Here is a 27480-nt window from a genome sequence, read left to right as displayed (position 1 = left end):
ATGTAAGCCTGCTTGTGACAATAAAGATTTATTTATTGATCGATGAGTACAGAGCATTGGAGATGTCAGTGAAATAACTCTACATGTATAAGGTTGTTCGCGAACAGCGGGACACAATGTTCATGACAATGCAGGTGGCTCAGTGGTTATCACTGCTGCCTCACAGCACCAGGGACTGGGGTTTGATTGCGGCCTTGGGTGACTGTGTGGAGTTTGCAAGATCTCCCAGTGTCTATGTGAGTTCCTTCTGGGTGCTCCGGATTCCTCCCAGTCAGAAGATGTGCAGATTAGGTGGGTTGGCGTTGCTCAATTGCCCCTTAGTGCCCAAAGATGTGCAGTTTGGATGGCATTATGGGAGTGGGCCTAGGTAGATTCATAACAAATGGCCACAAATTAAATTCCCATTTATCCCTGATGACAATGAGGTTTAAAGCTTTGGAAGGCCAGCTCTGAAATGACTAGATTTGCTTAATCCCAATTTTATAACTTGTCACAGTGATATGCAAACTCCTAATGGCTGTGTGTGGAGCGAGTCAAATACACCTGGCCCTTTTTAATTTACTTCCCAAGGTGACACACTTACACAGGCTGCAGGTGCAACCCTGGATTTAATGGCCAGTTTATTATTGAAGCATACATGTTTTGTGAATTCTGATGGCTGTGTTCACATCAGCTCCCAGAGCTCCAATTGTCAGAAATCTCATGAGGCAACAGTTCAGAGAACAAATAGCCCTTTCCCCCCCCATGAACAGTGCTGTCGTTCTCCAGTGTATGTTTCCTCTATCTGTCCCAGCAGTTTTCCCTCATTACAGTTTGCACACGGCACCTCACCAAATGTCTGCGAAGGGGAGTGTTGCTTGGGAGCAAATAGCAGTACAGGTTGAGCATCCTTTATCCGAAATTTAAAAACGAAAGAAATTCCGAAATCCATGCTTTTCTTTTGAGCACCGACTTGACGTCACAAATGGGAAATCCCAAAAGGCTCTGGGAAGGTTCCTGGGCATTGACCATGGTCAATCGACCTAACCTGCACATCTGTGGTACCCGGAGGAACGGGGAGAAAGTGCAAACGCCACACACACACCCGAGGCTGGAATTGAACACGGGTCCCTGGCGCTGTGAGGCTACAGTGCTAACCCCAGTGCCACTGCCTCATGTAAACTGATGAGTGAGGGAACGCAAAGGGCCTTCTAAAAATGGGCACCATGGTGATCAAACCATTACACCAAACCATGATATGGTCCAACCATTCTATCCACGGTTAAATTGCAGCTTTGCTCGTCACTTCCTAAACTATTTCCTCGCTTTGTGGTCAATGCAGGTCGACAGCAGGGTGTGCTCCATGTTTCTGATCCAGCTGTTTTCACAGGAGGATTAAAAAGACCTGCATTTATGTAGCGCCTTTCTTAACTTCAGGGTGTCCCAAAGCACTTTTCGGACAGTTACACGCTTTGGTGTCGGCAGCATTGTGAGACAAGAAACAACTTGCACACAGCAAGGCCGCACAAACAGCAACGTGAAAAGTGGTTGTTTTCTCGACCAGGACACAGGGCACCACTTTTTAGGACGAGGCCTCAGGTAACACCTCATCTTAAAAGACGACAACTCAGATCCTGCGGCAATCCCTCAGAACTGCACTGGAATGTCAGCCTGCATGGTCTGTACAAAGGCGCAGTGGTAATGTCACTGAACGTGGGTTCAAATCCCACCATGGCAACTGGCAGATTCAATTCACATTGTAAATGTAATCAATAAATATGGAATATAAAAGTTAGTCTCAGAAATGGTAACCATGACAACTATCATTGCAAAAACCCGTCTGGTTCACTCATGTCCTTTAGGGAAGGAAATCCGCTGTTGTTATCCTGTCTGGCCTACATGTGACTCCAGAGCCACAGCAACGTGATTCATTCTTAATTGCCCTGTGAAATGGCCGAGCAGACCACTTGGCTCAAGGGCAGAGTGGGATGGGCAACAAATGGTGGCCCAGCCAGCGACGCCCATGAATGAAGAAAGAGTCCTTGGCAACTGCTGACCGGGTCCCTCTGACTAAGAGATAAGATGACCCAGAGACAAGGATAAAGAGATTTCTTTACTGTTTCATTGCAGCTTCGTTTTTCCTGTAGTGAAAACAACTGAAATAACTCAGTCAAACCTCCCCTCCCACCACCAAAAAGAAACTTGAACTGCATTGTGCCCACCCTGTACCCATGGAGCCGCCTCGAATGGTGAGAGGTACAATTCATCTCACAGCTTCTCCGGCACAGCCTGCAGTGTGTAATCTTACTACAAATAGACGGACAAATTCAGCCGTCTATTCAGACAGACTTACAACAGCAGCAAATAAAGAGCATCTGGAATATTTATGAGCATCCTTTGAAAGAAAAAGGGGTTGCCATGGAGTTAGGCTCAGAAGGTTACAGCGATATTAGTGTAATGAAGATAGCGAGAGTTGTCTGTATTGTTTATCTAAGCAAGTTCTTGTGACATGTACCTTTACCCTGTCCTCTGAGACACTGAACCACTTTAATAGAATTTAGAAACCAGCCCCGTTTATCTCAAGAGCCAATGACAGCACCCTGTCTTTCTCACTCCAGTCAGTTAACTCTCAGGCAAAAGGTAAACAAGCTCAAAGTCTGGAAGGAGAAGGGGATTGCAGAGGGGGGGCTGTAAAGTTGGAAAGTTTTACTGAGAAGCAGACCCCAGCAGGCTGCAAAAACATTGATAAGGGGCTCCCCACCCCCCTGCCTTAATGCAGATCCAAATTATACCCCTGCTCCTGTCAGACCTCCTCTTACCAACCCAAACCGAGAGGAAGATTTGAAGACATGGAAGAGGAACAAGTTCCCGTTGGCTGCCCTTGGGGGGGGGAGGAGGGGGGGGGGGGGCTGAATTGATTCCATAAACATCATTCCCCAATGCTTTACGAAGGTTGAATAAAGAGACACCCACAATCATTAATAAAATACTAACAAATCTGTCACAGGGAGGGAGATAAGAGTCAGCAGTTGCTGCCTGCCCCTTGTAATGACATTGAAATCAGTTCATCGAATACAAGGTCACATTATAGCTGGGTTAAAAGACAATGAATTGAAACTTCATGCATAAAGGGAATTCTGACCTACTTTTCTCTTTTACTGCCCCCCACCCCCTCAGCTGCCTCTCTCTGCTTCATGGGGAACGAGGCTGTGCTGAAGTACGTTATGCAACTTGTTCCAACCTCGGGCTGCTGGCCGGAGCTCCACATCTGGGAGGAGTGCGAGGCAACATTGAACACATGTCAGCCCAGCTGTGCTGAGCAAAGTGTGTATGCGCGTGCGGGGGGGAGGGGGGTCCGCAGAACATGAGCCAGCGAGTGGATTGGGATTTCTATCCTATTTTAAACACACAAGACAAGATTTCACACATCTCAAAAGGTCTGGCTCTGGATAGGGGAGTTCAGATGTCCCGAGAGAGACTGAAACCTGCTTAAGAGAAACTGGCAACATTGAGACAGACTCTGGAAGGAAATTGCCCAGGGGGAGCTGCTGGCTGAAACTCACAAAACTACACACACACACATACATACATACATATATATATATATACATGGTACAGCATTTCACTCGGCAAGCAGGCAGCTTCATTGTTAGATATCAGACCCCAGCAACCACAAAGGGCAAGAGTTTGGCTAGGGGGGATTAATGTTTTGTAACATTATTTCGAGATGCTCCCTGTTCCTTTGACACGATTTCCGCACCGCTCAGCCCCCGCAACTCTTTAGCAAACATTTGCAAACACACAAGACAAACCCTTCCTCCCCTTACCATTTTTGCCGTCTCCGCGATCCCCGTGTCCGTTAAAGCAGCCTCTCTTCCCGCTATTGCACAACGGGAGGCAGCACCAAACGCCTCTGATTGACAGCGCTACCCCAATTCCTGATGGGCTCCACCAATCAACTGAGGAGTTCGGGAGGGGGCGGTGGGAGGTACTTGAGGTGGGCGTGTTTCGAGTTTGGAGCCACCAATCCCCTTTGTGTGGGGGAGGGGCTGGCCTCCCACTCACCCATTTGCTATTAACTCTTTCCATGCTGATGCTGGGGGTGTGTTGGGGGGGTGTGTTGGGGGAATACTTTGGACTTTGAGGCATCGGTCGACAGGGAGTAACTGAAATGATCTTTGATAAGGGAACTAATATTACAAAATAAATATTGCTTTAATTGAATTCGTATTCCAACGAGGCGGTTGAAATAAGTGCTGTTATCACTCCACAACACATGGCATTTCAATGAAGCTTTTAGAAAGCTGAATTCATTTTAAAAAGACCAACTTGCACCTTTCTGTGGTCGGAGGTTGTTACACAGCGCCATACAATGAGATGTCTGAACGGAGTCACTGTTTAGGAATGAGTCAATTTGTGCACAGTAAACATCACAGTTATGTGATAATGACCAGATCATCTATTCTTGTGATGATGATTGAAAGGGCGGCACAGTGGTTAGCACCGCTGCCTCACAGCGCCAGGGACCCATATTCACTTTCGGCCTCGGGTGACTGTCTATGTGGAGTTTGCATATTCTTTCCCGTGTCGGCGTGGGTTTCCTCTGGGTGCTCTGCTTTCCCCTCACAGTCCAAAGATGTGCGGGTTAGGTGGATTTGCCATGCAGATTGGGTTACGGAGATAGGGTGGGGTGGCGAGGGAGTGGACCTGGGTAGAGTGCTGTTGGGTTGGTGTGGATATGATGGACCAAATGGCCTCCTTCCGCCCTGTATGGATTCTATGAAAATGGGCCAGGACAGCAAGGAGAACTCATCTTGTTCCTCTACAAAGTCATACCTTTGCATGGTTTACACACACCTCAGAGGGCAGAATGTGTCTCTGTTTTACATTTAATCTATTAAACAGTATCTCCTACTGTGCAGCACTTAGTCACGACTGCATACTGAGTGGGCAACTATTTAAGCAGGAAATACATTTAGACATTTGTTAATTTTTATTTGCACTTTGCCAGCACCTGCTGACAGGAGAGATGTGACGGTGACATTTATCAGTACTGATGTTATTTCAGGCCTTCTAATGCAGTTTGAACACAATGCTGTCATGTATCGTTGTCATGTACATTTCTGAAAAATATTAAAAATGGTATTGTGGATAGTGAGTAACAGTGGAGTGCACTGACTAGTGTAACGACACCCATAGAGACCATCAACATTTTAAAACTGATTAATTTCGCAAGTGACCGACAGAAATAGCCAAAGGACCAGATTTCACATGTTAGCACTTTGACTGTAACAAACAAATTAAAATCAACATCGGTCAAACGTTATTTAACTGACATCTGATGACCATGAAACTGTTGGCGATTGTTGTAAAAACCCATCTGGTTCACTAATGTCCTTTAGGGCAGGAGATCTGCTGCCCTTACCTGGTCTGTCCTATATGTGACTCCAGACCCACAGCAATGTGGTTGACTCTTAAATGCAGTCTGAAATGGCAGCAAACCACTCAGTCCAAGGGCCATTAGGGATAGGCAATAAATGCTGGCCCAGCCTTTGACACCCAGATCACCATAATGAATAAATAAAAAGAAAATTCAGTACACTAAACTAAATGCACATTTACTCAACTAATTGATGTAATCAAAATACTGCTTACACCCACTTTTACTGTACCTGCAGATGTAGAAGTACAAGAACAAGTCTGAAGGTTTCTCCCTATTTCCAACAGGCTCACGTTGTAGGTCTAAACCTCCAGGGTTCTTTGAAAATCGCTCCACTCAGCCTGAATATTCCAGACCCAACTTTCACCAGCAAGGCCTGCGAAAGGGCCTCCTTGTTCCCGAAATCTCCAAAATCCCTGTAGCTTCTTCATTACAAAGAGCAAACCAACTGCTACAAGCATTCTGCTTGGCTGCGAACACAGCAGCACCAGCTTTGTCTATCCACAGGGCAATAATTCCTTTGCCATGTGTCTCAGAAAGCACTGTCCCTTTACTGTCTGTGATATTTCAAATTTGAGTTTCGATCTCATGGTAGCCAGATCACATAGGTCTGTCTCCAGGCAGAGTTTTTTTTAAATTACAACGTCATCATCCCTTTATCCAAAACATTCTGCCTCACCTTAAGTTAAAGGAGACATTAAAAAATATAACCACTTTGTAAAGCCCAGTGTTCATAACACCAAAAATGCCCCAGGAGGCCACAGGCTGCTCTCCCTTTCGAGAGCTGACTGGTGGTGATTTAACTTGAGGGTCACCACACTTCAGGCGAGGGGCAAGGTTGAGAAGGCGGAACCTTCATCAATAACCTTAGCCAGTACAGGAATTGAACCCACGCGGTTGGCCATGCCCTGCATCATGAGCCAGCCGCCCAGCCGGCTGAGCGAGCCAGGAAGTCTGGCAAGTGTGCTACCCTGCAATTGATTGAGGCAGAAATGGTAACCAGGAGGCTATGGGATCTTTTAGGCCTGCCTGAATCACCACAAGTTAATTGGAGCTCAGCCAAAGGATGGCACTTCTGACGCAGTGAGGGATGGAGGCTGGGAGGGAGGACAGAAGGCAGGGAAGGAGGGAGGTAGGTAGGAGGGAGGGAGGAAGAAAGGAGAGATGATGTTCCAGGATAATAGTGAAGGAATAGTTCTTGTTTAAGAGTGCTGTGCTACTGAGGCAGGTTGCATAAGCTCAACCTGCCCCGATTGGTGGAACGAGTGGGGTGGAGGTTCGGAGGTGCGATGATCTCCCGCTGTCACTAGCGGGGAGGATGCAGACTGTCAAGATGACGATTCTCCCGAGATTCTTTTTCATATTTCAGTGTCTCCCCATTTTCATCCCACGGTCCTTCTTTAAGAGGCTGAATAAAATTATCTTTGATTTGTCTGGGCGGGAAAGTACCCGCGGGTGAGGAAGGTGATGCTCGAAAGGAGCAGAGGGGAGCTGGCGTTGCTGAACTTTAGCAACTACTACTGGGCGGCCAACCTAGCGATGATAAGGAAATGGATGGTGGGCACGGGGTCGGTCTGGGAGCGGATGGAGACTGCATCGTGCGTGGGCACCAGTTTGGCGGCCCTGGTTATGGCGCCCCTGCCACTCCCACCGGCGCGGTACTCCACCAGCCCTATTGTGGCAGCAGCTCTGCGGATCTGGGGTCAGTGGAGGAGGCATATAGGGGAAGTGAGAGCATCGGTGTGGACCCCAATCTGCGGCAATCACCGATTTGCCCCGGGGAACATGGACGGTGGGTATCGACTGTGGCGGAGGGCGGGGATTGCGAGGGTGGCTGATCTGTTCCTGGAAGGGAGCTTTCCGAGCATGAGGGCGTGGAGGAGAAGTTTGGGCTGGTGGGAGGGAATGACATTAGATACTTACTGGTGTGGGATTTCGTGCGCAGACTGGTGCCATCCTTCCACGCCTCCCGCCAAAGGGAAGGCAGGACAGGGTAATTTCTAGGGGAAAGGTTGGTGAGGGTAGCGTCTCAGATATTTACAAAGAGCTAATGGGAGCAGAGGATACTCAGACTGAGGACCTGAAGCTTAAGTGGGAGAAGGAGCTCGGGGGAGATGGAGGATGGTATTTGGGCAGAGGCTCTGGGCAGAGTAAACAAGACCGCAACATGCGCCAGGCTCAGTCTGATCCAGTTTAAGGTCGTGCACCGGGCCCACATGATGGTGGCTCGGATGAGTAAACTTTTCAGGCACGATGACAAGTGTGCCAGATGCGCCGGTGGGCCGCTAATCACGTGCACATGTTCTGGTCGTGCCCTAGACTCAGGGGGTACTGGCAGAGATTCGCGGACATCATGTCCCGGGTTTTGAAAACTGTGGTGGTAATGAGTCCTGAGGTGGCCATCTTTGGGGTGTCGGATTACCCGGGAGTCCAGGAGGAGAAGGAGGCCGACATCTTGGCCTTTGCTTTCCTGGTGGCCCGGCGAATAATACTGTTGGCATGGAGGGACTCAAAGCCCCCGAACACCGAAGCATGGCTATCGGACATGGCAAGCTTTCTCGGTCTAGAAAAGGTTAAGTTTGCCTTGAGAGGTTCACTATCGGGGTTCGCCCGGAGGTGGCAGCCATTCATTGACTTCTTCGCGGAGAATTAATCGTTGGGGAGTGGGGGTGGGGGGCTAGGGTAGTGTAGAGTAGGGGGTGGTTTAGGCAGGTCCTTGCGCAAATGGGGTCGTGGTTTGCACTATGTGTTATTTGCTTTTCCTTTTGTACAGTACTATACAATGTCATTGTTGTATATGCCAAAAATACCTCAATACAATTGTTTATTAAATAAAGAGTGCTGTGCTGCTCCTGGCTCTGCATATTCACTGGGATCATTCTCCTGTAACATTCCTACGTGATACAGAACTGCAAAGAACAGGCATGAATGCTTCTGTTTGTGGCACAGTGGTTAGCATTGCTGCCTACGGCGCTGAGGACCCGGGTTCGAATCCCGGCCCTGGATCACTGTCTGTGTGGAGTTTGCACGTTCTCCCCGTGTTTGCGTGGGTTTCACCCCCACAACCCAAAGATGTGCAGGTTAGGTAGATTGGCCATGCTAAATTGCCCCTTAATTGTAAAAAATAATTGGGTACTCAAAATTTTTTTTTAAATGAATCCTTCTGTTCTGTTCACAGAATCACAAAATTCCTAAATTCAGTAGGAGGCCACTCGGCCCATTGAGTCTGCACCGACCCTCTGAAAGAGCACTCTACCTAGGCCCGCTCCCCCGCAACCCCACCCAACCTTTGAACACTAAGGAGCAATTTAGCATGGCCAATCCACCTAAACTGCACATCTTTGGACTGTGGGAGGAAACCACCATGCCGCCCCAAAGATCTTTTGAAGATCTAATTAAGGTTCTGCTGCACCCCATTATCCCTCACTGTCTAATGCAGACATTGATGCTGTCTTGTTGGAGAGAGCAGCAGCGAGCCTTTGACTGTGGCTAGTATTTCTTTCTCAGAGTCAGGGTCGGAGTCAATCCCCACCCAGTGAGCCCTGGTGAGTGTAGATCAGAGTGCGGGCTCTGAATACTGGCTTGATACCCAACAAGGGTACTTACACCCAATGGGTGCCAGTGTCCCCCCTATCAAAACAGAGTCATGGCACAGCACACCTGAAGAGAAGACAATAAGAAGCCAGCACAGCTATTAAATAGCTCATGTGTGGCATGTGCGACTGGAGTCAGGAGCTGCATGAGGGTGAAACACAATGAATGGGTGACTGAGCGGTGATGCCTGCTTTGCTGGGGTAGCTAGTCTATGTGTACTTACATTAACCCCTTGTGTATCTACAGTGATGCATATCACCACAGGCAGCTTCTCTGTTCAGTCATCCAGCTACGGGTAAAAGGCTAGTGCTGACTTGAGGATCACCCACATAGTCCCATGTTTCTGCCTGCATGCAACCCATTTACATCATCCAGGAATTTGCTCAACCTCAAGTGATTGTACTGCCTTTGAATCCTGTTTTTGTTGCTCTCTGATTGACCTGAAAGCATACCTCATATCATCTTCAGCCTCAGAGATCGTGCCTAATGAGTTCCCCTTATCCATTGACAACCTCTATTCAACATAGCAAAGATCTAATGCACGTTCTCCCTGTATCTGCGTGGGTTTCCTCCGAGTGCTCCGCTTTCCTCCCACAGTCCAAAGATTTGCAGTTTAGGTGGATTGACCATGCTAAATTGTCCCTTAGTGTCCAAAAATGTGCAGGTTAGGTGGATTGGCCATGCTAAATTGTCCCTTAATGTCCAAAGGTTAGGTGGGGTTATGGAGTTATAGGGGTAGGGCCTAGGTAGAGTGCTCTTTCAGAGGTTCAGTGCAGAATAGATAGGCCGAATGGCCTTCTTCTACACTGTAGGTATTCTGTGATTCAATGGCCAAAGGTACAGCCACCAATGGTGGGGTGAAGGGAGCACAAGAAACGAGAATTGCAGAGCTCTTGGAGGGTTTTAAGGCTGGAGGAGATTCTAGAAATAGGGAGGGTTGAGACTATGGAGGGATTTGACACTGAGGTGTTGCCTTAGCAGGAATCAGTATAGGTCAGCAAACACAGGGTGGATGGGGAGATGGGCATCAATGTTCTGGATGAACCATAGTTTATGGGAGATGGGAGATGGCTGGTTTGGCCAGGACAGCACTGAAATCAATAGAAAGACTTGCATTTATCTCACCTTTCACAACCACAGGAAGCCCCAAAGTGCTTTACAGCCAATAAAGTACTTTTGAAATGTAGTCACAGTTCTAATGTATGAAATATAACAGCCACTTTCCACACAGCAAACTCTCACAGACAATGATGTGATAATCAGCACATGATTTGTTTTTCTGATGTTCAGCGATTAATGGAATGTCAGCCTGCATTTCTGAGTTCAAGCCCTGGAGGGGGGGCTTGAACTCACGTCAGGGGATGTGGGCTAGTTAGGGGGTCAGGTGGGTAGTTGACAGGTTGGAGGGTGTAGTTAGATTGGGAGGGGGCTAGTCAGGTTGTCGGTGGGGCTGGTCGGAGAGGGGGGGGGGGGGGGGGGGGTATTCGGGGGTCCAGTGGTGAGTCAGAGGGTTAGGAGCATAGTTACCCAAGAGTTAGAACTGGTTTTGATCCTTCTAACTTTTCCTGGATAACTAATCTGGTTAGAGATTAGGAACCATTGAAAATCTCTAACTTCTCATTCAAGGTTTTGGAGGGTTCCAGGTGCAGGGAAATTGCTTATTGGAAGTTCACACTCCCTCGGCATTTGCTGCAAAATCCTTATGTTTGGCCTCCGAGGGGGTCCCTCAGCACTTCTTTTGGGCTCCCTCCAGAGTACGAGCATCCTGAGGCCCAATGATCTGGGCAAATGTCATTTGGATGATGCTGCTGGAGGGTAACTTAGATAAGGTATAGGAGGAGGTCAAATGTAGATCCTTGGGAGCATTGCTGTGGTAACAGAGTGAGATTTGGTTGAGAAACTATAGCAGTTTATCCAGGGCAGGCCATGAACAGATCTACAGCAGTGAAGTGATATACAACTCGACTAGTAATCAAGAAGTCTGAATTAATAATTCAGAGAACACAAAATCAAATCCCAACATGGCAGTCTGAGAATTTAAATTCAGCGCAAAATGGAAAGGCTGATATTGGTAAAAGCGACCATGAACTTTTTGATGTGTTATTAAAAACCCAGTTGGCTCACTAAGGAAAGAACCTGTCATTCTTACCCAATCTTAGCATGTAGGTGACTCCAGCCCTACCTCAACATAATGTGGAGATGCCGGCGTTGGACTGGGGTGAGCACAGTAAGAAGTCTTACAACACCAGGTTAAAGTCCAACAGGTTTGTTTCAAACATGAGCTTTCGGAGCACATTCACCTGAGGAAGGAGCAGTGCTCCAAAAGTTCATGTTTGAAACAAACCTGTTGGACTTTAACCTGGTGTTGTAAGACTGTACTGTACCTCAACATAGTTAATACTTAACTGCCCTCTGAAGTGACCTTGGAAGCCATTCATTAGGATACTGAATAGCAGCCGTGTCTGAGAATAAACAACTTTTATGTAGTAAAACATCCTGAAGCTCCTTACAGGAGTGTTATGAAGCAACAATTTGACACTGGGCCATATTAGGGCAGATGGTCAAAACCTTTGTCAAAGAGGCAAGTTTTAAGGAGAGTCTGGAGTACAAAGACACAGAGGTTACGCTGCAGCTGCACAAAACCCTGGTTAGACCCCACCTGGAATATTGCGAGCAGTTCTGGGCACCACATCTTAGGAAGGATATTTTAGGCCTTGGAGGGAGTGCAACGTAGGGTTTGCAAAAATGATATATCGACTACAGGGTTAGATTACACAGATTAGGCCTGTTTTTGCTCGAGTTCAGAAGGTTGTTTGGTGTTCTGATCGGAGTGTTCAAGATATTAACAGGGAAAGATAGGATAGATAAACTATTTTCACTGGTTGGAGATTCTAAAACTAGGGGGTATAGTCTAACAATTAGGGCTAGACCATGCAGGAGAGACGCTAGGAAGAACTCCTTCACTCAAAGAATGATGGAGCTGTGGAACTCTCTCTCACAAACAGCAGTTGAAGTTAGATAAATTGTTAATATAAAATCTGAGATTTTTGATAAGCAAAGATATTAAGGGATAAGTACCAAAGACAGGTATATGGAGTCAGGCCACAGATCAACCGTGATCTTATTGAATGGTGGGACAGGCTTGAGGGGCTGAATGGCCTACCCCTGTACCTATGTTCCTAATGCCTGTGAATAGTAACAAAAGAAAGAGGAGAGCGAGCGAGGTGGAAAGGTTTGAAGTGGAACTCAAGAGTTTAGGTGCCCAGGCAGCTGAAGTCTTGGAGCAATTAAAAGCGGCAATGCTCAAGAGAATTAGGGGAGCAGAGATATCTTGTATGTTTGTGGGTCTGGAGGAGATTACAAGGATAGGAGGAGGCAAGGCCTTGGAGAGACTTGAAAGCAAGGAGGTGAATTTAAAACTGAGCATTGCTTGACTGGAAGCCAATGTGGGTCAGCGAGCACAGGGGCGATGGGTGAACAGCACATTGCACACACAGGGATGTGGGTACAATAATGTTGCATGAACTCAAGCTTACAGAGTGCAGAATGTGGGCATGCATTGGACCGTCCAAGTCTAGAGGTAGCAAAGAGGTGGCTGGGATTTTCAGCAGCTGAAATGTGGTTGGTGAAATACAACACTAAGGTTGTGAGCAGCCTGGTGTAGCCTCAGATGGTTTACAGAGAGTGAAGAATGGAATTGATAATTGATGATAGTTGAGAATTGATAGTTGATAGTTAGAGAGGGTTAGACTTGATATGTGTTCGGACACCCGATCAGACCCCAACTTTTGTTAGGATACCAGACGAAAGCCCCAAACAAACTTTCTATTTGTAAAACTGTGAGGAATGGATACTTTATCCCAGGAGTGATGACGTTGACCGATAGGGATCTTTTATGTGAAAACAAACTTTAATTTAAACACAGAATTAGCTACATTCACATCAAAGAAATAGCTTTCCAATGATCATTTAAACAGTTCTTAAATAAAAGGAAAAACATTAACTTACTATCTACACCTGCCACTAGTTCCAATTAAGTAACCCAATACAGTTTTCAATGCCACTTATAAATAAAGTTAACAAAGGGCAGCACGGTGGCCTAGTGGTTAGCACAACCGCCTCACGGTGCTGAGGTCCCAGGTTCGATCCCGGCTCTGGGTCACTGTCTGTGTGGAGTTTGCACATTCTCCCCGTGTCTGCGTGGGTTTCGCCCCCACAACCCAAAAATGTACAGAGTAGGTGGATTGGCCACGCTAAATTGCCCCTTAATTGGAAAAAATAATTGGCTCTTCTAAATTTATAAAAATAAATAAATAAATAAAATTAACAAAACAGTTAGCTGTTTAACCGTGCAGACCGTGGAGAGAGAGAGACCCTTTTCAGGTGCAACCTGAAAATTCTTCAGACTTGTCAGACTCTTCTACTCAACCTAACATTTGGCAAAACCTCCCATTAATTACATCATCTGTATCCCACTCAAATGTCCCATCATCTGCTCGGCTACGACCAAATACAATCCCTCATAAATTATCCACTCTCGAGGGAATCTCCAGCAATCAAAACAATGGGCGGGATTCTCCGACCCCGGTTAAAAAGCAGAACCAAAACGGTAATAATCTCAGGATTACTACCTGAGCCACGGGCTAATTGGCACAGGGTCAATAAGATTAGGGAGGTAAATTGCATGGCTTAAAGATTGGTGTGGGAGAAATGGGCTCTAATTCATGGGGAGGTAGGAATGCAGGTTAGTGATGCGGCAGATGGTTACCAGAAAATTAAAGTGAGGGGCAGAATGGGCGAATGTCTTTTTGCACAGGCAGCTTCCCGTTCCAAACCCTGCCTCACACAGCCCGCTACAGCGTCACCGCTTCAAACAAACCCCGCCAACAGCGCACTTCCACCGGGGAGGGAGGGAGAGACTCTCACACTGAGACTCCCACCAAAAACAAATATCGGCCACACTGCGCATGCGCACACGATCATTGCCGTGCATGCACAAAAGGGCGCGCATGTCCATAGCTTTGCGCATGTGGGCCAATGATCGTGCGTGCATGCGCAATGTGGGCAAATTTTTTTTTACATGTTTGCGGCCATTTTAATGGCCGCTTGCCGCCGGCATTGTTAAAAGCCAGCTGCTGCGCGGGGATTTGCGCGATCGGGACCGCCATGAAGGACGGCTCCGTGACCCTCCCGACACCCGCCCGCGACCCACCCGCGGGTCATGCCCCCGAGTTTGAAGAACACTGCTCTTAGGGATTGATACCTTAAGGAGGAGAAGCATGTCGACTTTAGTTAGGACATAGAGAAACCAAAAATGCATATCTGTTATGTATCTGGAAATATATTCTTGCTAGTTCTGCGTCACATGATGTGTAGTGACGTCAGCAGAGTGTTTGAGTGGGCTTTGGGAAGATCACTATCTCGATTGTATTGCGCAATACCCTTAATAAATCTTTCATTGTGTTTCAGAAGGATCCAGAGTGCGACCATCTCCAAACCTTTTCTCTTTGCGGCAACAAAGAAGTATAACAATGCTGAAATAATGTTCCCTCTTGTGGGCGAGTCCAGAACTAAGAGATAGTGTTTTAAAATTAGGGGTCACCCTTATTGGCCAGAAATGAGGAGAAATATTTTCTCTCAGAGCGTATTGAGACTTTGGAACTCTCTGCTTCAGAAGGCATTGGAACAGGGGTCATTGAATATTTTGAAGTGGAGATAAATACATTCCTGTTAGCAAGGGCATCAAAGGTTATCAGGGGTAGGTGGGAATGTGGAACTTGAAACACAATCAGGTCAACCATGATTTTTGTTATGACATGCACTAAACCTGCGAGGTCGGGCCAATTAGTCTGCCCGTGAGTCTCATTGAGTATGAGTTTCCCGGCTGAGGGGTGGGGGCACTCTGCCATGGACACTCTGCATTAAAGCTCAGCCCGACTGGGACCTGTGTACAATGTGTAAATAGCTTCTTGTTCAATAAACAAAGTTTCTTTTAGCCTCTCGTGTGGACTCCTCGGTGGACACAATAAAATTGAATGGCGGAGCTGGCTCGACGGGTCGACTCTGCTCCTATTCTATACGTTCATACAGAGATACATTGCTGAGACATTTAAACGGTTGTTGCTAAATGTGCATGGATATAATATGTAAAAATACTAATTTGGTTACTTTGAACCGAAGGTCCGGAAAACTTGGAACATTTTCGATTTTCCTCGCCTCATGACTGAGTTTGCAGTCGACAAACTGATCAAGATTGACTTCCACGGTCAGTTAACAACTTGAAAAAAACTTCCTTTCTCATTGTATCCTGTGACTTTCAGGATAGGAAAAGGTGACCGAGATGGACCATGGCTTTCGTTTACCTTGCAATTTTACGTTGGGAGCTGTTATCATTTTGGACGGAAATAATAATGTAAAATATTGATACATCTTGATGTATAAATTGATACAATAAAGATACAAATGAGCATAATAAATTAATCTGAGCAGCCTTTTGGTGGTTGAGTGTTGCTGAAAAAACAAGGGGCGCAATTCTCCGCACTCACGACGGTGCGGAGAATAGCGGGTGGCGTAAATTTTTACGGCCACGCTGGTCTGACGCCCTCCCGCTATTCTCCCCCCCCCCACGCCCGCCTCCCGACACGAATCGCTGCCCGCCGTTTTTTTACGGCGAGCAGCAATTCTCAGCTGGCCAATGGGCCAAATTCCAAGCCCTTTACGACCGTTTTTATGAACGTCAAACACACCTGGTCTGACCGTTCGTAAAAACGGCCGTAAAGTCCCGATCTGGTGAACCATGGCACCGATTGGCACGGCAGTACCATGGCCGTGCCAAGGGTGCCATGGGCCCGCGATCGGTGGGCACCGATCGCGGGCAGCGGGTACTTACCCCGCGCACTCTTTATCCTTCCGCCGCCCCGCTGTATCCATTCATACCGGCCCGCGCATGCGCGGGTTTCGCGCAAATGCGTGATGACGTCATCCGCGCATGCGCGGGTTGGAGTCTTCCAATCCGCGCATGCGCGGCTGACGTCATGTGACGCGTCAGCCGTCGCAAACTCTGGCTAGCGGGCTTAACGAAATTCGTTAAGCCCGCGGTGCTGGAGTTCACGGCCGCGGGATGCTAGCCCCGACCGGGGACCAGAATCGGTTCCTGGTCGGGGGGGTGGAGGCTGGCGTAAAACCCGCCCGTTTTTGACGCCAGCCTCACGATTTCTCCCGGGTGCGGAGAATCACGCCCAAGCTTTTCGTCTTGCCCTTCGCAAGAACACCAAATGTAAAGGGAACAACAATTTATACTTCATGGGAAGAGAGAGCTGATCGGTTGGCAAGTGGACTTTGTTTGGTAGAGGCATTGCCATGGAGAATGCACCAGTTGACTGATGATTTATAGTTAACTGCCAAGGTTGTTTAAATTCAAACCAACAGGTTGACTATGATTGGTCAGCAATATTTAATTCAATATGAGGTAATTAAACACACTCGTGTTAGTTTGACTTTAAAATAAGACTTTTAGCAACAAGAATCACCTATATTTAATAGAGTCTTTAACGTAGCAGGATGCTCCAAGATATTTCGCAGGAGCATTATCAAACTAGATTTGACCGCAAGCTATGTATGGAACAATTAGGACAAATGACCAAAAACTCGTCAAAGAGATATGCTTTTGAAGAAGTGTCTTAAAAGATGAAATAGGAATGGAGAGGTGGAGAGGTGTAGGGAGGGAATTCCAGATGTTACTGCCTTTGCAGTTGAACGCATGGTCACCAATGGGGGCAATTAAAATTTGATATGTTTTGACTGGGACGAGGATGAGTAGGTTCTTTGGGGGTGAAGATAGGTGTGTCAAGTGCTCGGGGAGTCCAGCGAACCATGCCCATATGTTCTGGGCATGCCCGGCATTGGCGGGGTTCTGGAAGGGGGTGGCAAGGACGGTGTCAAGGGTGGTGGGATCCAGGGTCAAGCCAGGATGGGGACTCGCGATCTTTGGGGTTGGGGTAGAGCCGGGAGTGCAGGAGGCGAAAGAGGCCGGTGTGCTGGCCTTTGCGTCCCTAGTAGCCTGGCGAAGGACTTTGCTACAATGGAAGGACGCGAGGCCCCCAAGTGTGGAGACCTGGATCAATGACATGGTGGGCTTCATTAAGCTAGAGAAGGTCAAATTCGCCCTGAGAGGGTCGGTGCAAGGGTTCTTTAAACGGTGGCAACCTTTCCTCGACTTTCTGGCTCAACGATAGGGTACGGGGACAGTAGCAGCAGCAACCCGGGGGGGGGGACTGTTGATTATGTTTGCTTATTTTATTTAAATTTGATTTATTTAATTTTAATTTATGGATAAGTTCTCTTGTGTGGTGGGTGGGGGGAGTGTGATACATGTGGTGTTACGGTTTGGGGGGAATTGTGGGTGTTATGGGGCTGTTAGTTGCATATTACTGCTTGTTGCTATACTTGTTGTTATATTTTTATATTTTCTGTAAAAAATTCCAATAAAAATTATTTAAAAAAAAAAAAATTTGAGATGTTCAAGAAGCTAAAATTAGAGGAGCGCAAAACCCCATGGAGTTCAGTGTACTTCGGGGGGGGGGGGGGGGGGGGGGGGGGGGACACCGGGTATCGCTGTATGCCGACGATCTGTTACTATATGTGGCGGACCCGGTAGGGGGGGGGGGGTTTGCCGGAGGTGATGCGGATCCTCAGGGAGTTTGGGGACTTCTCCGGGTATAAGCTCAACGTGGGGAAGAGTGAGCTGTTCGTGGTACACCCAGGGGGCCAGGGAAGGGGATAGATGAGCTTCCACTGAAAAGGGCGGAAAGGAGTTTGAGGTACCTGGGGATCCAGGTGGCCAGGAGCTGGGGGGCCCTACACAAGCTCAACCTGACGAGGCTGGTGGAGCAAATAGAGAAGTTTAAAAGGTGGGATATGCTGCCGCTCTCCTTGGTGGGTAGGGTGCAGTCGGTGAAGATGACGGTGCTCCCGAGGTTCCTTTTTATATTCCAGTGCCTCCCCATCCTGATCCCTAAGGCCTTTTTTAAGGGGGTCAGCAGGAGCATTATGGGGTTTGTATGGGTGAAGAAGACCCCGAGGGTGAGAAGGGTGTTTTTGGAGCGGAGCAGGGACAGAGGAGGGCTGGCGTTGCCTAATTTATTCGGGTACTACTGGGCTGCCAACGTGGCGATGATACGCAGGTGGGTAATGGAGGGGGAGGGGACGGCGTGGAAGAGGCTGGAGATGGCGTCCTGTGCCGGCCGAGCCTGAGAGCGCTGGTGACGGCGCCGCTGCCACTCCCGCCGACAAGATACACCACGAGTCCAGTGGTGGCGGCGTCCCTCAAAATCTGGGGGCAATGGAGACGCCACAGGGAGGAGGTAGAGCCTTCGGTGTGGTCACCAATCCGAGAGAACCATCGGTTTGTCCCAGGGAGAATGGATGGGGGGTTCCTGAGCTGGCACAGGGCAGGTATTAGAAGAATGGGGGACCTGTTTATAGTCGGGATGTTTGCGAGCCTTGGGGCGTTGGAGGAAAAATTCGGGCACCCCCTGGAAATGGCTTCAGGTACATGCAGGTAAGGGCGTTCGTAAGACGGCAGGTGAGGGCATTCCCGCTGTTTCCAGCATGCAGGATCCAGGATAGGGTGCTCTCCGGGGCGTGGGTTGGAGAGGGCAAGGTCTCGGCGATTTACCAGGAGATGCAGGAGGAGGAGGAGGCCTCGGTGGAGGAGCTAAAAGGTAAATGGGAGGAGGAGCTTGGGGAGGAGATAGACGAGGGTACATGGGCGGACGCCCTGGGTAGGGTAAATTCTTCCTCCTCTTGTGCCAGGCTTAGCCTGATACAATTTAAGGTTCTGCACAGGGCGCACATGACTGGGGCAAGGCTGAGTCGGATTTTTGGGGTAGAGGACAGATGTGCAAGGTGTTCGGGGAGCCCGGAAAACCACGCCTACATGTTCTGGGCGTGCCCAGCGCTGGATGAGTTCTGGAGGGGCGTTGCGAGGACGGTGTCGAAGGTGGTGAATACCCGGGTTAAGCCGAGCTGGGGGCTCGCACATTTTGGGGTATCGGATGAGCCGGGAGTGCAGGAGGCGAAAGAGGCCGGTATTCTGGCCTTTGCATCCCTGGTAACCCGGCAGAGGATTCTGTTGCAGTGGAAGGATGTGAGGCCCCCAAGTGTGGAAGCCTGGATCAGCGACATGGCAGGGTTTATTAAATTAGAGAGGGTCAAATTTGTCTTAAAGGTATCTGTGCGAAGGTTCTTCAGGTGGTGGCAACCGTTCCTAGACTTTCTAGCGGAGCGTTAGGAGATGGTCAGCAGCAGCAGTAACCCGGGGGGGGGGGGTACTCTGTGTTTACTATTGTATTTATTATTGTTTATTGTTTAATGGGGGGCATGTAGCCTGGGGGGAATGTGTGATATGGTTTATTTATGCGTTTTTTGTTGTTTCTCTTATTTTTGTAAGGGGGGGTTTGTTGTTGAAAATATGTGAAATTTTTTAAATAAAAATTATGTATTAAAAAAAAGCATAAGAGTGAGGAGGAGGTCCAGAGTTTTGGAGGGCCACAAGTCTGAGGAAGATAGACAAAGGGATGATGGTCTGAAGTGTGTTGGAATAGTTGAGTCTGGAAGTAACAAATGTATGGATGAAGGTTTCAGCAGCTGAAGAGCTGAGACAGGAGTGGACCTCTGCAAGCTGGGACGAAATATTCTTAATGATGGTGTGGATATGCGGTTAGTGGTTCACCTTGTGAACAATCTGGTCGATGTAAGAGTTACTGGAGGGAATTGAAATGGTTTCCGTCTTCACAATATTTAATTGGAGAACATTTCTGCTCATCCAGTACTTCACCTTGGACAAGCAGTCTGATAATGTAGAGACAATGGAGGGATTGGGAGAGGTAGCAGTGAGGTAGAGCTGGGTGTTGTTAGTTTACATGTAGAAACTATCTATGCTTTTGGTTGATGTTGCCTAAGATATAGCAAAGATGAAAAATAGGAGGGGGCCAAGGCTAGATCCTTAGGAGACATCAAAGGTAAGGGTACCGGAGTGGGAAGAGAAGCCAGTGATTCTCTGGCTACCATTTTATTGATAAGAATGGATGCAGGTAAGAAGTCTCACATGCCGGACAACCGTGGTAAGACGTGCATCAACGGTGTGGTCAACTGTGTCAAAGGCTGCAAACAGTTCGAGAAGGATGAGGGGAGATGATTTACCAACATCACAATCACACTGGATTCCTAGTTCAAAAAGGTTCTCCTTTCTGATTAAATGTGAATTGTTGTAAATGAACGCGATTTGCCGGCCTTCCCGTGCCTGACCGTTCCGCTAGAAAGTCTAGGAACGGTTGCCACCACCTGCGACAAGGCCATTGAATCTCGCAAGCGGCCTCTCACGAGATCCCCGACGCTTGAGATGTCTCGCAAGATTCAACCAAGCCTCACGAATTGTCGCAATCTGGATCTTGCCTGTGCTTGGCGAGATCCAGATCAGAATATTCATACGGCTTATTTAAATATGTCTGCACTAGATTCTCCCGGTTCCCGGTAACTAATGGCTTCCCCGGTGATATCTGGACCAGGCACAAATGTGGACAGGCATAATGGCACCTGGGGGGCCTCCAAGGCCATTGGAGACCCCTGGGTGGTTAGGGACAGGCAGGGTGGCCCCATGGCTCTCCCTCTGGCACCCAGGCATCTTGGCTCTGCCAGCTTTGACAGATGAGCCATAGAGGGCATCCTATCTGGCTGCATCACAGCCTGGTATGGCAACTGCTCGGCCCATGATCACAAGAAGCTGCAGAGTGTGGTGAACTCAGCCCAATGCATCACACAAGCTTGCCATCCTCCCATTGATTTTGTATACACCTCCCGCTGCCTCAGGAAGGCAGACAGCATTGTCAGAGACCCCTCATACTCAGGCTTTGCCCTCTTCCAGACCCTTCCATCAGGCAGAAGATACAGAAGTCTGAAGACCCGCACATCCAGACATAGAAACAGCTTCTTCCCCACAGCTAATAGGCTCCTCAACGACTCCCTCCTTGTTGATCTGTTCCCTGTAAGAACACGATTCACGACGCCCTATGCTGCTCTTGTTTGGCCCTTGTTTCGCACTTTAACCAATCACTATTTGTTGATGTACCATTGTCAATGTACCTATTATTCTTTTGTCTACTATGTACATACTGTGTACGTTCCCTTGGCCGCAGAAAAATACTTTTCACTGTACTTCAGTACATGTGACAATAGACATCAATCAATCAATCATTCAGCTTGCCACTATTGCACTTCCACCCTAATACTGCCAGGTTGCCCAGGTAGCATCATGCTGGCAGGGGCATTGCCAGGGTGCTAGGCTGGCAGTGTCAGGGTGCCCATGTACCAGAGTGGCACTGCCAAGGGTCAGGGCCTGAGGGGGGCCATGCCCATGAAAGGATGAGGACGGTTATGGTGAGGGTAGTGAAGGGCGGGTATGAAGGGGCTTCATAAGGGTTGGGGGGGTTAAGGGTGGGGGTCCTGAATGGGGTGGAGCCTTGAAATGAGGGTGAGGAGGAATGAAAAGGGGGGGCCCTCAGTGACCCCATAGTGAGGACACCCCGCTCTGGGGTCGCTGAGTACCCCCCTATTCATTGCTGAATGAAGCTCATTCTCCTGCATGATGATGAACTTGATTCAGTTCAAGGCGGTGCGTAGGGTACATATGAGACGGGCGTGGATGAGTGGGTTCTTCCGGGCAGTGGCCGAAGGTTGCATGAATTGTGGGCGGGGGCTGGCAAATCATCCGCATATGTTCTGGGGTTGCGAGAACCTGGAGAGATACTGGGAGGCGGTGTTTGGGATGATATCTAAGATAGTGGGAAGGAGGTAAAGCTGGACCCAATGGTGCCGATTTCTGGGGATTCAAAAGTGCCGAAACCTCTGGAGGGGAAGGTGGCCGACGTTGTGGCCTTTGCCTCTCTAATTGCCCAGCGGCGGCTCCTATTGAACTGGAGTTCGGACACACTGCTGAGGGTAGCGGCCTGGCAGGGGTCCTGTATGACTTTCTCTGGTTGGAGAAGATTAAGTTCGGATTGAGGGGGGCAGGGAGGGGATAAAAGGGGAAAAACTGTACAAACCAAGGAATGTGATTGTATGGAGTGTTTTTTATATTTTACTGATTTTACACATGTTTGGAATAAAGTGCATTTTTTAAAAAAGAGTATAACTTCCGGTGGCGGCTCTGCAGAGCTAAGTCCCACGTTCGGCAGCTCCCGCTAGGAACAGACTTTTGGGCTCTTTTTAGGGCCCCGAACGGCATTTGTTCGACATTTCCCGGTGTGGGAAGGAGACTGCAACATTCCACCGACATTGTGTGGCTTGGACCAGGAGCGGGCAACTAAAAACGTGGTGGTGAAGCCAAAAAAAGTGCGAAGGAAGAAAAGCAAGATGGCGGCGGGCGGAGACCAGGCAGCGTGGATGCAGTGGGCGCAGCAGCAGCAGGAAGCTCTCCAGCGCTGCTTTAGGGAGCTTAAAGCGGAGCTGCTGGAGCCGATGAAGGCTTCTATTGACAAGATGCTGTAGACCCAGGCGGCCCAGGGGGTGGCGATCCGAGAGGTCCGGCAAAAGATCTCAGATAACGAGGATGAGATCTTGGGCAAGGTGGAGGCGCACGAGGCGCTCCACAAGAAATGGCAGGAACGGTTCGAGGATATGGAGAATCGATCGAGGCAGAAGAATTTACAGATCCTGGGCCTCCCAGAGGGACTGGAGGGGTCGGACGTGGAAGCCTATGTGGTCACCATGTTAAACTGGCTGATGGGAGCGGGGGTCCTTCCAAGGGCCCCTGGAGCTGGAAGGGGCCCATAGAATGCTGGTGAGGAGGCCCAAGGCCAACGAGCCGCCGCGGGCGGTGCTGGTGCGGTTTCATCGATTCGTCGACCGGGAGTCTGTGCTCAGATGGGCCAAGAAAGAGAAGAGCAGCAGGTGGGAGAACGCGGAGGTTCGCATTTATCAGGACTGGAGCGCGGAGGTGGCGAAGAAGCAGGCCGGGTACAACCGGGAGGTCCGGCAAAAGATCTCAGATAACGAGGATGAGATCTTGGGCAAGGTGGAGGCGCACGAGGCGCTCCACAAGAAATGGCAGGAACGGGCCGGGTACAAACGGGCGAAGGTGGTGCTGCACAGGAAGGGGGTGAAGCTCGGTATGCTGCAGCCGGCGCGTCTGTGGGTCACCTACAAAGACCGGCACCATTAATTTGAATCCCCGGAGGAGGCATGGGCCTTCGTTCAGGCCGAGAAGCTGGACACAAACTGAGAGTCGGGACGAGGGGTCGTGCGTGGGGATGGTTGGGGATTGTTGTGGTTGTGTTACATTTTGAGGGGGGTTCTTTGTTCTTGTTTATTTTTGGTTCGGTGTGGGTGGTTAGGGTGGGTTGGGCACTGTTTTGGTTGGGTCTGTTGGGTGGGCTCTTGGAGGGGGGCAAGTAAGCGGAATGGGGGGTGGATGAGGCCCAGGCCAGAGGTGAGGGGACTGGTCCTGTAAAAGGAGCTGCACCAGAGGAGGCGGGGCCGGGCAGGTGGAAAGCGCGGGCTTTTTCCCACGCTGAAGGCTGAAGGGGGCGGGGCCGGGGCAGGGAAGTGCTGGCTTTTCCCCACGCTTGGGATGGATAGGGGAGACGGAGAGCCTGCTGGTGGGTAATGGAGGGGGGAAGTCCCACAATGGGAGGAGTCGAAGGAGACGCGGGAGTGGCCGGGGTCAGCAGGAGTCAGCTGACTTACAGGAGTGCAGTGGGGGGAGCAACGCAGCTAGGAGGGGGAACCGGGTTGCTGCTGGTATGGCCAAGGGGGAGCTGGAGCGAGTAGAGGGGGTCGGGACGGGGGTCTGCCGCCGTGGGGAGCGTGCCAGGCGTGGGCGCGTGGCTGGCCGAGGAGGGGTTATGGCTAGTCGGTGGGGGAGGGGGGCGGGCAGCCTCCTGATAACCTGGAAAGGGGACTGAATGGGCTGATTAAACGGGCCCGGGTGTTCGCGCACCTGAAGGGGCTGAAGGCGGATGTGGTCATGTTCCAGGAGACACACCTGAAGGTGGCGGACCAGGTAAGATTGAGGAAGGGGAGGGTAGGCGAGGTGTTCCATTCAGGGCTGGATGCCAAAAATCGGGGTGGTGGCGATCTTGGTGGGAAAGAGGGTGTCGTTCGAGGCGTCGAGCATTGTGACAGACAATGGCGGTAGGTACGTAATGGTGAGTGGTAAGCTGCAAGGGGAGAGGGTGGTGCTGGTCAACGTGTACGCCGTGAACTGGGACGGTGCGGGCTTTATGCGGCGTATGTTGGGTCGGAACCCGGACTTGGAAGTGGGGGGCCTAATAATGGGGGGGTGGGGGGATTTTAATATGGTGTTGGATCCGGCACTGGATCGCTCCAGGTCTAGGACGGGGAGGAGGTCGGCGGCGGCTAAAGTGCTGAGGGGGTTCATGGACCAGATGGGAGGGGTGGACCCTTGGAGATTTGTAAGGCCGGGGTCTAGGGAATTTTCAGTCTTCTCGCACGTTCATAAGGCCTATTCCCGGATCGACTTCTTTGTCATGAGTAGGGCGCTGATTGCGAGAGAAGAGGATACCGAGTACTCAGCGATAGCCATTTCGGAACACGCCCCGCATTGGGTAGACTTAGAGCTGGGGGAGGAGAGGGACCAGCGCCCGTTGTGGCGCTTGGAGGTGGGGCTATTGGCGGATGAGGAGGTGAGCGAGTGGGTCCGAGGAAGCATAGAACGATACTTGGAGGCCAACGATAACGGGGAGGTTCGAGTGGGGACGGTCTGGGAGGCGCTAAAGGCGGTGGTTAGGGGAGAGCTGATCTCCATTAGGGCCGACAAGGAGAAGAGAGAACAGAGGGAGAGGGAGAGGTTGGTGGGGGAGATGGTGAGGGTAGACAGGAGATACGCGGAGGTGCTGGAGGAGGGACTGTCGAGGGAGAGGCGCAGCCTCTAGGCCGAATTCGACCTGTTGATCACCAGGAAGGTGGAGGCCCAGTGGAGGAAGGCCCAGGGGGCGATTTATGAATACGGGGAAAAGGCAAGCCGGATGCTGGCGCATCAGCTTCGGAAGCAGGACGCAGCTAGGGAGATCGGGGGAGTTAAGGATAGGGGAGGGAGTGTAGTGCGGAGTGGGGTTGGCATCAATGGGGTCTTCAGGGACTTTTATGAGGAATTGTATCGGTCCGAGCCCCCGGTGGACCGGGTTGGCTTTTAGGACCAACTGAGGTTCCCGAAGGTGGAGGAGGGACTGGTGGTAGGATTAGGGGCCCGGATTGTGCTGGAGGAGCTGGTCAAAGGGATAGGGAGCATGCAGGCGGGGAAGGCGCCGGGGCTGGATGGTTTCCCGGTCGGGTTTTACAAAAAATATATGTGGACCTGTTGGGCCCGTTGCTGGTCAGGACCTTCAATGAGGCGGGGGGGGGGGGGGGGGGGGGGGGGGGGTGTTTGCCCCCGACGATGTCCCGGGCACTGATCTCCTTGTTCTTGAAGCGGGACAAAGATCCCCTGCAGTGTGGGTCTTATAGGCCGATATCGCTGTTAAATGTAGATGCCAAGGTGCTGGCGAAGGTCTTAGCCATGAGAATTGAGGATTGTGTGCCGCAGGTCATCCATGAGGACCAGACGGGGTTCGTGAAGGGGAGGCAATTGAACGCGAAGTGCGGAGGCTCCTGAACGTTATTATGATGCCGGCGAGGGAGGGGGGAGGCTGAGATAGTAGCGGCAATGGACATCGAGAAAGCCTTCGATAGGGTAGAGTGGGGGTACTTGTGGGAAGTGCTGAACAGGTTCGGGTTTGGGGAGGGGTTCGTCAGGTGGGTTAGGCTGTTGTACGATACCCCGATGGCGAGTGTGGCCACAAACAAGAGGAGGTCTGAGTACTTTTGGCTGCATCGAGGGGCGAGGCAGGGGTTCCCTTGTCCCCCCTGCTCTTTGCACTGGCGGTTGAACCCCTGGCTATGGCACTGAGGGAGTCGAGGAAATGGAGGGGGCTGGTGCGGGGTGGGGAGGAGCATAAGGTGTGGCTCTATGCGGACAACTTGCTGCTATATGTGGCAGACCCGGTGGGGGGGGGTTTCCGGAGGTAATGAGGATCCTCAGGGAGTTTGGGGACTTCTCAGGGTACAAGCTTAACATGGGGAAGAGCGTGTTGTTCGTAGTTCACCCAGGGGACCAGGAGAGGGGGATTGGCGAGCTCCTACTAAAAAGGGCGGAGAGGAGGCCCTGCATAGACTTAATTTCACGAGGTTGGTGGAGCAAATGGAGGAGGAGTTTAAGAGGTGGGATGCGTTGCCGCTGTCCCTGGTGGGTAGGGTGCAGTCAGTCAAGATGACAGTGCTCCCAAGGTTTTTGTTCCTGTTCCAGTGCCTCCCCATTCTTATCCCGAAACGGGGTTTGTGTGGGTGCGAGGGACTCCGAGAGTGAGAAGGGTGTTCCTGGAGCGGAGCAGGGATGGTGGTGGCTGCCTTCAAAACCCGGGAAACACCTTTAGGTATCTACACGTAAGGGCATTTGCCAGGCAGCAATTGGTGGAATTCCCGCTGCTCCCACCGCGCAAGGTAGAGGACAGGGTGCTCTCGGGGGTATGGGTCGGAGAGGGGAAGATTTCGGCCAAGTACCAGGTGATGCAGGAGGAGGAGGAGTCCTCGGTGGAGGAGCTGAAAGGTAAGTGGGAGGAGGAATTGGGGGAGGTGATCGAGGAGGGGATGTGGGCAGTGGCCCTCAGGAGGGTGAACTCTTCCTCTTCGTGCGTGAGGCTCAGCCTCATACAGTTTAAGGTGCTGCATAGGGCTCACATGACCGGGTCCTTGATGAGTCGGTTTTTTGGAGGTGAGGACAGGTGTGTTAGGTGCTCAGGGAGCCCAGCAAATCATACACATATGGGCATGGGATGAATATTATCAGGTCCTGGAGATTCAGCCGCCTTCAATCCCCATATTTCCCCCAAACCATGGGCTGGATTCTCCGCCAGCGGGATGCCCATTTTGCCAGCAGCCCGGGGGTTTCCCGACGGCGTGGGGCTGCCCCACAATGGGAAACCCCATTGACCAGCCGGCGTAACGGAGCATCCCACCGGCGGGGTGAAACAGAAATCTGGCACGGTGGACCGGAGCATCCAACCCCATTTTTTAATAAATACTAAGGGCAGAATTCTCCGCTCCCGTGGAAAATCGAGAAGGCCGTCGTGAACTCGGCCGAGTTCACGACGGCCTCGGAGGCCGCTCCTCTCACCTTATTCACCCCCACCCAGGGGGCTAGGAGCGGCGCTCCGTTATTCTCGGTCGCCGGGCATTGTCGCTGGCGTCAATGCCCGGCGCGCTGAGAATGACCCGGCGGCGCGCCTAATGAGGTCAGCTGCACATGCGCAGGTTGGTCGGCACCAACCCGCGCATGCCGTCTTCCCCCCGCCACCCCGCAAGACGTGGCGGCTTGATCTTGCGGGCCGGCGGAGGGGAAAGAGTGCGTCCCTTTG

The 27480-nt window shown here is 50.4% G+C and overlaps 1 protein-coding gene across 3 annotated transcripts in view; it reads right to left on the bottom strand.

The window, feature by feature from the left end:
* Positions 1-27480, bottom strand: part of ece1 (endothelin converting enzyme 1) — a 401990-nt gene that overhangs the window by 282370 nt on the left and 92140 nt on the right. Inside the window, exon 1 of one of the 3 annotated variants that reach the window (XM_038821848.1) lies at positions 3807-3914. The exons of the other annotated variants lie outside the window; for them this stretch is intronic. Within the exon in view, the coding sequence (XP_038677776.1) occupies positions 3807-3809 (3 nt within the window). The 5' untranslated portion in view covers positions 3810-3914. Of the gene's footprint in view, positions 1-3806; positions 3915-27480 lie in introns of those variants that run through there. 3 annotated transcript variants of the gene reach the window in all.

The sequence above is a fragment of the Scyliorhinus canicula genome, chromosome 16 (genome assembly GCF_902713615.1).
Source record: "Scyliorhinus canicula chromosome 16, sScyCan1.1, whole genome shotgun sequence".
Classification (NCBI taxonomy): domain Eukaryota; kingdom Metazoa; phylum Chordata; class Chondrichthyes; order Carcharhiniformes; family Scyliorhinidae; genus Scyliorhinus; species Scyliorhinus canicula.
Note: the sequence above shows the minus strand (reverse complement) of the source record. Positions and strands in the feature narration are given on the sequence as shown.